This window comes from Ailuropoda melanoleuca, unplaced genomic scaffold (assembly GCF_002007445.2).
Source record: "Ailuropoda melanoleuca isolate Jingjing unplaced genomic scaffold, ASM200744v2 unplaced-scaffold9793, whole genome shotgun sequence".
Taxonomy (NCBI): Eukaryota; Metazoa; Chordata; class Mammalia; order Carnivora; family Ursidae; genus Ailuropoda; species Ailuropoda melanoleuca.
The window spans coordinates 12,278-25,170 of NW_023255317.1; the positions used below are offsets into that span (position 1 = coordinate 12,278).

The following is a 12,893-nucleotide window of genomic DNA, read 5'->3' on the forward strand; positions in this document are numbered from 1 at the left end:
AATTCGATCCAGCTTAAAATGTGGTTCATGCTCGGCAGACTTCACACCAGAAGCCAAAGAAACCAAGATTGTAGATTTTGACATAAAGGCTTTACGTTCTTTTGAAACTGTTGCAAATTACAAATGATTCTCATGAGCTCAGAATGACTAAAAAAAAGGTGCATTTTTCAGCCCACAACAAGATCAGGAAAAAGAATGTGTTCAGAACACCTGGGGATTGTACTCCAGAGTTTGTTGATGGATATATATATATATATATATATATATATATCCCTATTTCATTATTCACATTTGTGTTTTGAAGATCTCTCTAGATACAATTTTGAAGATTTATATATATAATATATATTTGTGTTTTGAAGATTGAACCATTAGAAAATCTTGGCAGAGTCACCTCTGAACATCTTGTCATAGCTGTTACTTCTCTGAGAATGGAACACTGGTCTGGAGGACTGCCTGCCATTCGACACCACATCAGTGTTAAAAGGCAGGAAATGAGTTAGAGAGGCTGCAAATACCACGATATCCCAAAGCCCCCTGGCCACAGCCATGGGTGCAGTTGGTAGGTCCGCCCTCAGGCAGCCGGTGGAAAGAGTCTGGTACATTGGCTGGGGCAATCCACGACGCTGGCTGTGACAGTGGCACGGAGAGCACGGGGCAATGAGTGTTACATCATGTCCAGGGAGGCCAGAGGATTTACAGCTGCCACCTGGGTACAAACATGACACTGGCACCTCTCAAATCCTTTCTGTTAGAACAGGGGCCAGCATAACTTTCTCGTAAGAGGCCAGATAGATATTTTCAGCTCTGCTGGCCGTGTGGTCTTTTCTGTGGCCGTTTAACTCTGCTGCTGCAGCCCAGAAGCGGCCAGAGACGGGAGGGAAACGGATGGGTGTGGCTGTGTGCCAACAAAGCTTTATTTATAAAAACAGGCAGCCAGATTTGGCTGCTGGGCTGGATCATCTGCTGACCCGTTTTAGATTTCTATCCACATCACAGGGAAGCTTAAAGGGGGAGCTGAGAAAAGGCTTCAAGTGTGGATCAGGGTACGGACATTCTCCGAGGCTCTAAGAGCTACTGGATTACATGCAGAGTTTAAATTTCAGCTTGTCTTGTGAAACACAAATGTCCTCAGGAATGATCCCACCAGCAACTATTAGGGATAGAGTATGAACTAAGGCAAGAAGAGTATGAAGATAGTTTTGTTTAAAATATTTCACTTTTTTGGGGCGCCTGGGTGGCACAGCGGTTGAGCGTCTGCCTTCGGCTCAGGGCGTGATCCCGGCGTTATGGGATCGAGCCCCACATCAGGCTCCTCTGCTGTGAGCCTGCCTCTTCCTCTCCCACTCCCCCTGCTTGTGTTCCCTCTCTCGCTGGCTGTCTCTATCTCTGTCAAATAAATAAATAAATAAAATCTTAAAAAAAAATAAAATAAAATAAAGTATTTCACTTTTTAAAGGTGGAAGAGAGAACGCATGTAAAACCAAGTGGACATTAGCAGGCAGACCAGGGAGGAGTTTCATAGAGGCAGCCATCACCGAAGAGCAGGGCTGTGTGCTGCCTGCCCTTCTTCCAGTGAGGAATATCAGAATGGTATAGCCGTCAGGAAGACTGGCCTCAAAATGAGGTGAGATGTACCCCTTCTCGCCTCAACTCACACCCTCACCTACACATGCATGGAGTAGGGTCACGTCAGCTTAGGTCAGGCCCAACCCCAACCCCTGCATCCTCAGCGAGCAAATTCCACCTGAGCCTCAGATGTGTTTCTCAAACGCACCATCACCTACTCTGTCCAAGTTCAAGGCTTTTGCTTCAATGATGACAAATTAGTTCAAGGACCAAATTAATCATTTACTAAAGAATTCAATTCGTTGTAATATTGTGCACATAGGAGTTTGGCAAACTGCAGCCTGCAGGCCAAATCCAGCATACTGCCTGTGTTTGTCAATAAAGTTTTATTGAAACACGGGAACACCCATTCACTTCCGTGTAATCTATGGCTGCTTTTGCACTGCACGGGCAGAGGTGAATAAGAGTGGATGGCGACCAAGACCATCTGACATGCACAGCCTCAAATATTTACTCTTTGGCACACTGCAGAAAAAGTCTGCCAACTCCTCGTGTAAAACTTGATAACATCTGTTCAATAATTGCATGTCTAGAAATAGAGGATGACATTTCTGTCTACATGAAATGAATGCATCATCTTCAGTAAAACTGATGAAGCACAAATTAGATGTCTCAAAGATATATTCTACAGAATGAACCTCGGTGTACGTATTTACTTACTTTTTTCCTACTTAATCTATAAAAACATTTCCTTCTTTTACCAGCAGAAACATTGAGAGGAGAAATTAGCTTAATGTCTAAGCGTATGTGTCTTAAACACGTACGTCTGGAGTAAAATAAAGTTTTTTGAGCGCTGAAATGGAGGCTTTGGTTTAAGTGAGGGTGCTTCTGGAAAAGCAGCAAACTTCCCACTGACTCGGGGCAACTGTCTAACATGGCGCCATATCGACATACTCCAATTTGCTTTCTCTTGGGAGGTCCTATGCAAAGAGATTCCATGTTATAGAACACATTTCTAGATCAAAAATAGTAAAGAAAAAAGAGAGGATAAAAGAAAACACATGTGGGCAGAGACAGCGAGGGAGATGACAGTGTTACAAGACACATGTATGGGCCAGGTCTTCCTTTGTCGTGTCCTGTGTAGTGTGGGATGTTTCCCATCATCCCTGGCCTCTGACCATTAGATACCAGTAGCATCCACCCCAGTTATAACCACCAAAAATGTCTCCAGACATTGCTCAGTGTCCCTGGGGGGGTAAGGGGGGAGGGCAGAATTGCTTCTGACTGAGAACCACAGACCCAGACAGATATCTGGAGTAAACTAAAGAATTCCTGAAGAAAGAGTTCCTCATTTGCTCTTCTGCTAAGGAGAACAATTTGCACGTGCAGAGCCCCAATGACACGTCAGGCTTCATACATATATACGTGTTCTAATTCTCACAAGAACCCCTCCAGGATTATCTATTTTAAAAGTGAGTGGTCTGAAGTCGATGCAGGGAAGTCAATAGACTCACAGCCAACCCCATCGCCCCGCCCCGGCTCCTTACTTGCTTCTCGGGGCTGTCGGCGATGCCTGAGGCAGAGAGAAGGAAAAGAAAGGGGGACAGAGGTGCTGCTGAGCCCCCGGCACTTACTGTTTGTCTTCAACTTCCCAGGCTCGCTGCTGCGGCTGCCCGCCTGGTTGATGGCCTTGACGATGAAGATGTACTTGGTGCCGCTCTGCAGACCGTGGACCGTGTAGTGGTTCTGCTTGATGTTGGGCACGATCATCCAGCTATCGGCAGAGTTACACAGACCTGCGAAGCCAAGCAGACACTGTTTCTCAGGGAGCGCACTAATACACTGGCGCGAGCGACCTGTGTTTATCGTTATGTGTTCCTATCGTGTGCTCCAAACGGAAAAGCCCGTGAAGATACTACATCGCAGCTTCTGGTCCATAAACATGGCGGCAGCCAAGGCGGTCCTGTCTGGCACGTCGTGCGTGCGGTGCGTGCGTGAGGCGTCGTGAGGCACCGTGGTGAGACGGAAGCGGCCAGTTACCACTGGTTCCGCTCTCGGCCCCCTTGCCCCACGCTCAAGACGGTGATGGTTAAACTGGAGTCTGCTGAGTTCTGAGCCTCACAGCAGGTGCGAAGAGACCTGAACGGCGTAGGAGAAGTTGGCTGCACTCACGTAAATGCAGCAGATTGCTTTTGTGCCTCTTATTTTTCACCCTGCCCCAGACCCAGGCCTAAGTGGCTTTGCAGAGGCGGCTGGCATGTATTCCCTCGTGACATGGCTTTGGATCTGGCCATGTGATTTGCTCGGGCGATGGGCTGAGGCTGAAGTGGCGGGACGCCAGCTGCAAGAGTAGGCATTCCGAGGCCTCGAGAATTTCTGTTGACGCCTTGGGCCTCTGCCATTGCCAAGGGGAGAACATTCCCCGGAGAGTCTTCTCGTCTCAGCAGGATGAGAGAGACAGGGAACAGCTCTACTGCCCTGCCCCTGCAGGAGTGAGGCCAGCAGAGACTGGCCCAACTTCTGACAGGGGAGCTAAGAAAGGGATCATCAGGGCTGTTGGCGTCGCAGCCTTAGCGTGGCTGCAGTTAACCAACTTAGGAGGTGTGTCCCCAGGAGAAGCCTGGAGCAGTGGCACCCATGGGCAGCCCAGGGCCCAGGGCCCAGGGTAGCTCTTAGAAAAGCATGAACAGGGATTCGGGGACCAGCTGTGTTCCCTAGCATGGCTGGTTTCAGAGTACGGCAGGGCCGCTGCTGCAGGATGTGGGCTGGGGGGCAGGCTGAGGATTTACGAGGCTTGGAAGAACATGCAGGGAAAAGGAAGCCCATTTTGTTCTGCAGCTGGCTGATGCTGAAAACATCTCTTTGGTATTGGGCCCAGCTCTCCTCTCTCCACCCATCAATCTCCACTCTAAGAGAACCTTTTCCCAGCCCCCTGGTGACTGGCTGTCATGAAGTTTCCTGACTCTGGTGAATTTCCTTCACCAGTTCTTGGTAGAGGGCTGAGCCCCTCCACTTCCTGAGGGGCTCCAAACTCCCCCCACTCTTTCCCTTTCAGTGGATTTGCAAGTCAAAGGGTTAGTTCTTCTGATCTTGAGGCAACTTATACCTTACCGTAATCCCAAGAAGCAGTCCCTTAATCTCTCTTTGGTCTCACCTCTTTGAGAATCTAATAAAACGTTTCTATAGAAGGAAAGTCACATGCACAGATCCATACCAAGCCACAAATATTTGCATGGCATTCCAAGATATTCACAGCCCCATGACATCTGTCTTTGAATCCTACTAAATACTTTCTCCAACTTCTGAGTGAAACGTCGTTCATGCTAGTCTCACAGTTGAGAAGAACCTTAGAAGCATTTTGTCAAGTGTGAAACTTCACCTCATACGATTTGTACCTTGGGTGCACAGTCTTTTTAGACACTCTCCAGTGAGTCATATATATATAAACTCACACACGTATATAAACTCACAGGGTCAGGTCTGACCCTGTGAGTTTTCTAGCACCTCTTTTCATCTCCACCTGCGAACATTCCAACCAGCAGCGCCGCCAGAAGTGATAAAGCCAGCATAAAGCAAGGGAACAGTGGCAGACTCACGGAAGGGGTTGAATGTGTGCGCGCTCATGTTGGAGACGGAGCAGAAGGACTGAAGCACCATCCACCCCCACCCCCCCACCCCCAATTTTCCCCCAACTCTTAGCCCTCTGTTCTCCCACCCATTCTCACTCGTCCAAGACCCAGGAAAACATCCACCAGTGGTCCAGTAACACGGGACTCTCCTCATTACATTTCCCTTTTGCTACTTTTTCACCTTACCTTTTCCTTGACTGTAGCTGTAATAAGCTCAATGCTTCTGGATAGTGCCACGGCCAAATCATAGATTTGGATCCAACCAAAGAAGGGTCATTTTGAACTCGGAGCTCTGGGCCCCAAGAAGGCTGCGACTCACTTTAGATATTTAATCGTGATCTTACAACAGCAATAAAACAAAAACAATGAGGTTTTCAATTACCTAGGATAATCCACTCGTATTCCTAGACCTTTGTCAACAGCAGTCAAGCACGAATGAAAACAGGAACGGCATTCAGTAGAATCAAATGAGAATCCTATCAATGTCACTGCATTTACACTGTTCCCATTTAATTGCATATGTTGCAGTAAAATGACTATTGTGGTCAAAGAAAGCAAATGTAAAATGTTTCAATAAAACTTTACATCACTGAACAACCGCAAAGCTGGGCTTAATGTGGTGGGGGAATGCTTTCGGCGACATCATAAAGCAGATGTCCAAAATTGCTACAAACAGCAACTTGGCCTATAATCCAAAGCCTTAACCCAACAAAAAAGATTTAAGGTTTCAGAACACTTTTCCAAACAGAAAAGGGACCCTGACCATCCTGATTATTTTGAAGAGGTCGCTATTTTTTTTCCCTCAAACATTAAAGAACAAAAATGTTTATGGAGTAGTAAAATTTGATTGGATAGCTTTACACTGGGCCAATCTGCTCTCACGAACGCTATTTCTGTGGCGGCTTACCTTTCTGTTATTATTATTGCCAAGATAATAATTGAGAAGTTGATTAAAAATGCCAAGAAAGCAACATTGACCATTTTCTTCTGGGGGCTGGAGTAAGCGTCTCCGAACACACCGTTACTGCATTGCTAGTGTTGGTCCTGGGCCAGCACCTCATAACGTCTCGCATACGGTGCCAAGTGCCAGGCCTCTCTGCCTTGATACCCTACTGTGTTGGGGCCATTGACCAGGTTTTATGCATCTCTTTATGAAACACCCATGTAACCCTCCTGGACTGGAACTTCACTTTTCTCCAAATTCGTTTTCAGTCATCTTAGAGGGTATGCCGACACCCACCTTCTCTAATTCAGCTTCGAGTATTAAAACAACAATGGAACTTGGGAGATAATTAGTTCATAATGGAACTTAATTGAGTTTTTCAATTTTATACATTTTGTTCTCATTCACAATGGGTCAGAAGCATCTCCCTACATAATGCCGCTCATTACAAGAGCCTAATTACATTGGGGATTTCAGAGCAACTGTCATCTCGCAGTAAAACATTATGTATAAAACATTACGCAACACGGACACCCTTCAGAGANTACACCCTTCAGAGAGGCGGCATGCGGCTTCAAACGTCCTTTGTTTCTTCTACCAGATCGGACAGAAGTGAACATTCTTTCCCTTCTTCTCTGTAAAAACAGTATCTGTTTAATAACGCTCGTGAATGTTTTCAAAATGACTAAAATTAATTAAATACAGATAACTACCTCACCATGGAGACCTGGCGAAACGCATCTTTGGACTTTTGCTAATAATAAAAATAGGCTGCTGGGAAAAGGCCCCATTTAGGATTTTAAATGGTGCGCTGAAAGTAGTTTCAGAAAAAACATGAAAAATGTTGTAAAATTAAATACATATCTACTTATTAATAAGCAATTCATTAACATTGGTAGGCATAATTCCGTTAATAAAAATGCATAATAAAAACTGATAGTGTCATTAATTTTGCATTTTTGAATATATGAATTTGATTAGGGAGAGCCTTTTTATAAGATTAAAAGCTTCGCAGATATTATCTAATTCTCCTTCACTGAAGTCAGTTGTGGGCAATTAACTAGAATTTATTATGACAAGTGTAGGAACCGTGACCTACAGGCAGTTGAAGATTCCTAGTGGCACGAGGAGCTATGGCCAGTTTTGGGGCATTTTGTCTTCTAATTTTTGGTACAGTTTTACTATTAGCTCTTGTCATGCAATGTAACAACATCCGTAAAGGATATTCCTCCAAATGGTAAGACAGATGAACACACAACATTCAGGGATGGCCTTGCACGTGAAGATTGTGTAAAATGCCATCGTGTAGATAATCTTGGCTAATTTCACGACTGACCTTTATCCTAGGACCCAAAACAACAGCTTTTTAAAAAAAATGCAATGACGGGCGAGTGTAGTCCTATTTTTGTAGGAATCATAACCTTGAGTACCTCTATGCTAGCACTGTGGCAAGCACAGGGCTCAGACCTATACTTTCATTACCTCAACCATGCTAAGTTAAAACATTGCCTCTTCTTACAGACGAGGAAACAGATTTAGAGGATGTTAAATAATTTGTCCCAAATTATGGAGCTAGTGAGCTCCACAGTTGGGATTCAAATCCAGGTCTCTCTCGGCCACTAGAAATACGTGAAATAGTTAAGAAGAAAATAATTAGAAGATCTTTGCATCTCAATTGCCCTTTTATCTACATTTATTCTTTCACCGTTAGGACTTGATCCTGTAGGCCTCAGGACTTTACGATACTGGTTTAATGGGAGTTAAAGAGACAAACAGCTCTCGGTACTAACAAGCTGATGAGAGTACCCCAGTCGGATGGGCACCTGCAGTTTCCCTGATCTCCATCTGTCCTGGGAGCAATGGCCTTTTTGACTTGCATTAAATAAGTAAGGCCTGTCATCTTCGTGAAGTCATTCCCCTTTATTTTCTTGTGGCAACTGCTTCTGGGGAACAAAACACCATCTCTGGAATCACCGAGCATAGAGCTCTGAATTCAGGAGTGTCACTGCCAGTGGACTTCTGTAGGCATGGCCTTTTCTTGTCTATTCATTTGTCTTGTTTTGGTATTNTATGGCCTTTTCTCATCTATTCATTTGTCTTGTTTTGGTATTATTTTTCATGCCAACAGCACGGAAGCCAAGTCAGTCCCAGCTTAGCTACCTGAGAAACCCTAAGTTTCAGTCACTAGATCTCTTCTCTTCTTTTGGGGGATGGAAGGAAAAATGGGAATGAGTCAGGGTTCTAGAGCGGATCGCCTTCCAGCTCCACGTCCTCGCTCCTCGCCTACCTATACTCTTAGCCCTGGAGCCTCGCAGGCCCTCGTATTCTAACTCTGGGCTCGCCTGTGGGACTTGCTTTGGCCTCTGGCATATCAGCTAACAGGACAAAGGGGCTTGCAAAGCCCGTGTGCAAGTGGGCCTGTCCTTAACAGTCGTGCGCTGAGCTCACCAGGAGAACGTGCCCGCGCAGGACTGCAGGAGGGAGCCGTGCAGCAGCCAGCAGCTCAAGTCCACAGCCTGACCGTGACGGAGCCTCACCAAGGTCAGCGGGACCAGCAGACCCCCACCTGATTGCAGACACACAGGCAATACATGCTTATTGTTATAGGCTACTTAGGTTCTGTGGTTGTTGGCTGTTCAGCCAAAGCCAACTGATACAAGGGCCTGCCAGTCCAGGCCAAGGCTCTACGCACTGTCCAAATGCCCATAAAAATTCGATTCAAGACACTTCAGGAAATACATAACCATCTATGGCGGACACGCCCTTGAGTAGCCCCCATGATTTCCACTCCATACTGTTCATGACTTTGTGTAATATGTCCTCCTTGAGGGTAGGCAAGACCTGTGACCTGCTTCTAACCAACAGAATATGGCAAAGGACAAAAGTCCTGTCATCGTTCTCCCTCCTTGGTGGTACATCATATGGCAAAGGTGAAGGGAGTTTGCAAATGTACTTAAGGTCCCTGATCGGTTGTTTCTGAGTTAATCAAAAGAAAGATTATTCTGGCTGGAAAAAGCAAGGTAAAGAACTATATTTGGCATGCTACCTTTTGTGAACCTAAAAAATGTATTTCTGGGTGTGTGTGAGTGTATGTCCATCTTTGTGTATTAACAGACTACCACAGGAAAGATGTGTGTGAGATGGAGCTGCTGCAGTGGGTAACTTTGGAATCAGAGTGGCTGCCATATTGGAAAACATCCAATTATCACTGTAGACATTTTATATATTATTACGTAGTGTTAATGCATTATTACTAAAAAGAAAGATACTAGGGAAATTACTATTTCTTCATGGTTTGTAGCGGGGCATGTAGAACTAGGGATGAAGAGCAAAACCAGAAGAATCCAAAATCCCGAAAGGAGAGCAAAATGATGCCAAACCCTTGAAACACCAGTGCTCCTTAGACCTGCCCCTAAAAGCACTTCAAATAGCTGAAGATAGTAATGGTGTTTCCCGGGGATATCGGTCAGAGGTGGAGCAGTCTTTCTGGAACTATCTTCTCCTTGCCTTCTTTGGTGCTAGTACCATTGGCAGGTCCCGGACATCTCTGCCTCCTCGAATTACTACGAACCTCCAAGTTCATNTTTACTACGAACCTCCACGTTCATGTCTCTGCTTCTAGTTTTGCCCTGTTCCACTCCATCCTCCCCAACACTGCCTGAGGGGGCTTCTAACCATATATCTGATCGCAGTGCTGCTCTGCGGGCCGCCCAAGCCCATAGGGAAAAATCCTACACCGTGTGGCCCAAGTGGCCCTCTGTGGTCTAGGTCTTTACTGTGGGTTAGTGTTAAGAGACTGATGATTAAGAACATGAGCTTTCTGGAACCAGACCTATATGGGTTTGAGTCCTGGTTCTATTTCTGTCTTCATTTCCCACTGTCTCCCCTTCCCCACTCAATTCTCTAGCCAGGCTTTAGTAGGGGATGTCTCAGAAAATGCCTTGCCACTCTGTCTCCACAGGTTGGCCCCCGATGATGTGGCTGCCTGGCATCCCCTTAACTCGCTGATATGTACCCGCTCTCTTTCAAAACTTAGTTAAACCATCACCTCCCCCGAGACGTTTTTGTTACACCCCCCCACTTCTGCCCTCTTACTCAGGTAGCCGGCCACAGGGGTTCGCAACATTTCGTGACTTTTCCCCCCCTTACACATTCTTGGAAAATGGTGAGATTTTAATAAAGGCTTCCAAAGCAGGCCAATTAAGGAGTGGAAGGTCCGAGGGTCGAGGAGGGAAGCCTGGGAAATGAGGACTAAGGCAGCTGGGGGTCCCTTTGTTGGTATGAGCCAGACATACTTCATTTACTCGGAGGTGGGGGTCTTCACACATTGCTCTTTCAATTAATCCTAAATCTAATTTCTTTTTTAAGCATCACATGCCTCAGAATTACTTGTGCTAGGAAAGAACGGTGTGGTTAAGGGAGAACAGGTGTATATAATAAAAGCACATTGAGTTGATACGGATTTATTCAAAACAATTCTTTGTTGAAAAGTGACTGCTATTCTACTCTATTCTGTTCCACTTTGACATGTTCTATTTCAATTTGCTAACGAAGTTTCAAACTTGCTCCCCTGAAAAGCCACTTCTTCTGGCCCTTTCCCATTTACTCAACTCAATTTGAATAACTGTGGGGGTACGGAGGAGAGAGTCCTTTGTTATCACCTCTGTGGCCAGCAACTGGGGCTATCTGAGATCATCAAATTGTCTCTGATACTGAATATCTCATGGGCCCCAGTGAAAGAAGGGCCTCTCTGTGTTTCAAGTCAGGTCTGAAATTCTTCCCAGGTGGGGGCCAATGACTAACATTTCAAATGATGCGCCTGCTCTCCTCCAAATGGGATGTGGTATTTGGCATTGCTTGGCTACCCATTTTATTAAATTCTTTTTTTACATTCTGAAATAACACTCAGAAAAGTACATAACACTAAATGTATGATATAATGACTAAACCATGTAACTCCCACCCGGAGAGTAGTTAACCCCACGAGCCCCCATATATTGCTTCCCAATGGTGNAAGTAGTTAACCCCATGAGCCCCCATATATTGCTTCCCAATGGTGCCACTCCCCTCCCATACCAGAAGTAACGATCATCTTTGCTTTTATTTATAGTTTTTATACCTATGTATGCATCTCTAAACAAAATAGTTTCGTTTTTTAAAGATTTACTTATTTGAGAGAGAGAGAGAGAGTTGCACATGTGCATGTGCGAGGGGAGGACGGGGGGGGCAGAAGGAGAAAGAATCTCAAGCAGGCTCTCCGCCGAGCGTGGAGCTCATCGTGGGGCTCGATCTCATGACGCTGAGACCATGACCTGAGCCAAAATCAAGAGTCAGACACCTAACCGACTGAGCCACCCAGGCACCCCACAACATAGTTTTCTTCTTTATCTTTAAATTATGAATGTATAAATAGATTCATACTGCATGTATTCTTTTGTTTCCTGCTTCTTTCTCTTAGCCGTATGTTTGTAAGACTCATCCGTGTGGTTTGCTAGAGATCGCTAATGTTCATCACTCTTTGGCCAGCTATTTTTGCTAGTATAGTACGAGTGAATGCTATCATCTTCTTGGTTAGGAAACGCAGCCAATACATACTGTGTATTCTTTCCTTCCTCGTCTTCCCTTGACACTTCAATTTAGAAATGCAATCTAACTGAAAACAGTCACCAAACAGAGAAATCGACAGGGGGTGTGATACTCACTAACAACGTTGGCTTGTCCGGTGAATATGGTGTACTGGAGCTCATAGGAAACCACACTGAATTCATCATCAGAGGTCCAGTGGACGGTGATGGTATCATAGGAAGCTGTGCAGAACTCTTCTGTAATCGTGGGAGGGTTGGGAGCTGTGGGGATCAAGAACGCTCATCAGTGGAGAAGCAGGCACCTCTGGGATATGTTTCAGAGGAGATGTGTACAGTCAAAGCAGGCCTTTCTACACAGGTCTGTCGGGCCCACTATCCCAGAGATGGTGACCCCAATCCAAAGAACGAGTGTTTGGTTGGCTGGTTGCTGCTNGCTCTTCTCTAATCGTGGGAGGGTTGGGAGCTGTGGGGATCAAGAACGCTCATCAGTGGAGAAGCAGGCACCTCTGGGATATGTTTCAGAGGAGATGTGTACAGTCAAAGCAGGCCTTTCTACACAGGTCTGTCGGGCCCACTATCCCAGAGATGGTGACCCCAATCCAAAGAACGAGTGTTTGGTTGGCTGGTTGCTGCTGTGATTGTTAAAAGGTAGTGTGACTTCCGCCAGCCAGTAGGGACTTATCGCTATTTATCGTGAAAGTATGTTTAGAAGGTTAAGCAAATAATACCCTTATCCATGAAAAAAAAATATTAAACAAAAANTATTAAACAAAAAGTAAACAAGATGAACTTTTGTGATTTCATCCACACTGGGGAGATGGTAAACTTTTCCAGTAAAGGACGAGGTGGTAAATATTTTAGCCTTTCCGGGCCATACGGTCTCTTTTGTACCTACTCAGCCCTGCTGCACTGTGAAGGCAGCCCTAGACAAGTCACACTCAAAGGGATGTGGGCAGGTTCCAGTAAAACTTTATTACAAAAACAGGCGAGGGCTAGATTTGGCCTATGAACCAAAGTTTGCCAACCTCTGAGCTTTGTGAGGTCACGTGTTTTTATATTCATACACCCAACGGGAAAAATATCAATGTTTGTTATCCTATATCAAACCAGTCAAATAATTGTATGAAAATCTTCTTTCATTAGATGTTTTGGTGCCTTATTTAAAAA

The 12,893-nt window shown here is 45.3% G+C and overlaps 1 protein-coding gene across 1 annotated transcript in view; it reads right to left on the reverse strand.

Moving 5' to 3' along the window:
• The window catches only part of LOC117800966 (E3 ubiquitin-protein ligase Midline-1-like), a gene marked incomplete at its 5' end in the record, with an annotated part of 17,937 nt that extends 5,932 nt beyond the window's left edge, over window positions 1-12,005 (reverse strand). Inside the window, 2 exon segments of the mRNA XM_034653539.1 lie at window positions 3,204-3,365; window positions 11,844-12,005. Of these exon segments, the coding sequence (XP_034509430.1) occupies window positions 3,204-3,365; window positions 11,844-12,005 (324 nt within the window).
• Between the last annotated feature and the right edge of the window lie 888 nt (window positions 12,006-12,893).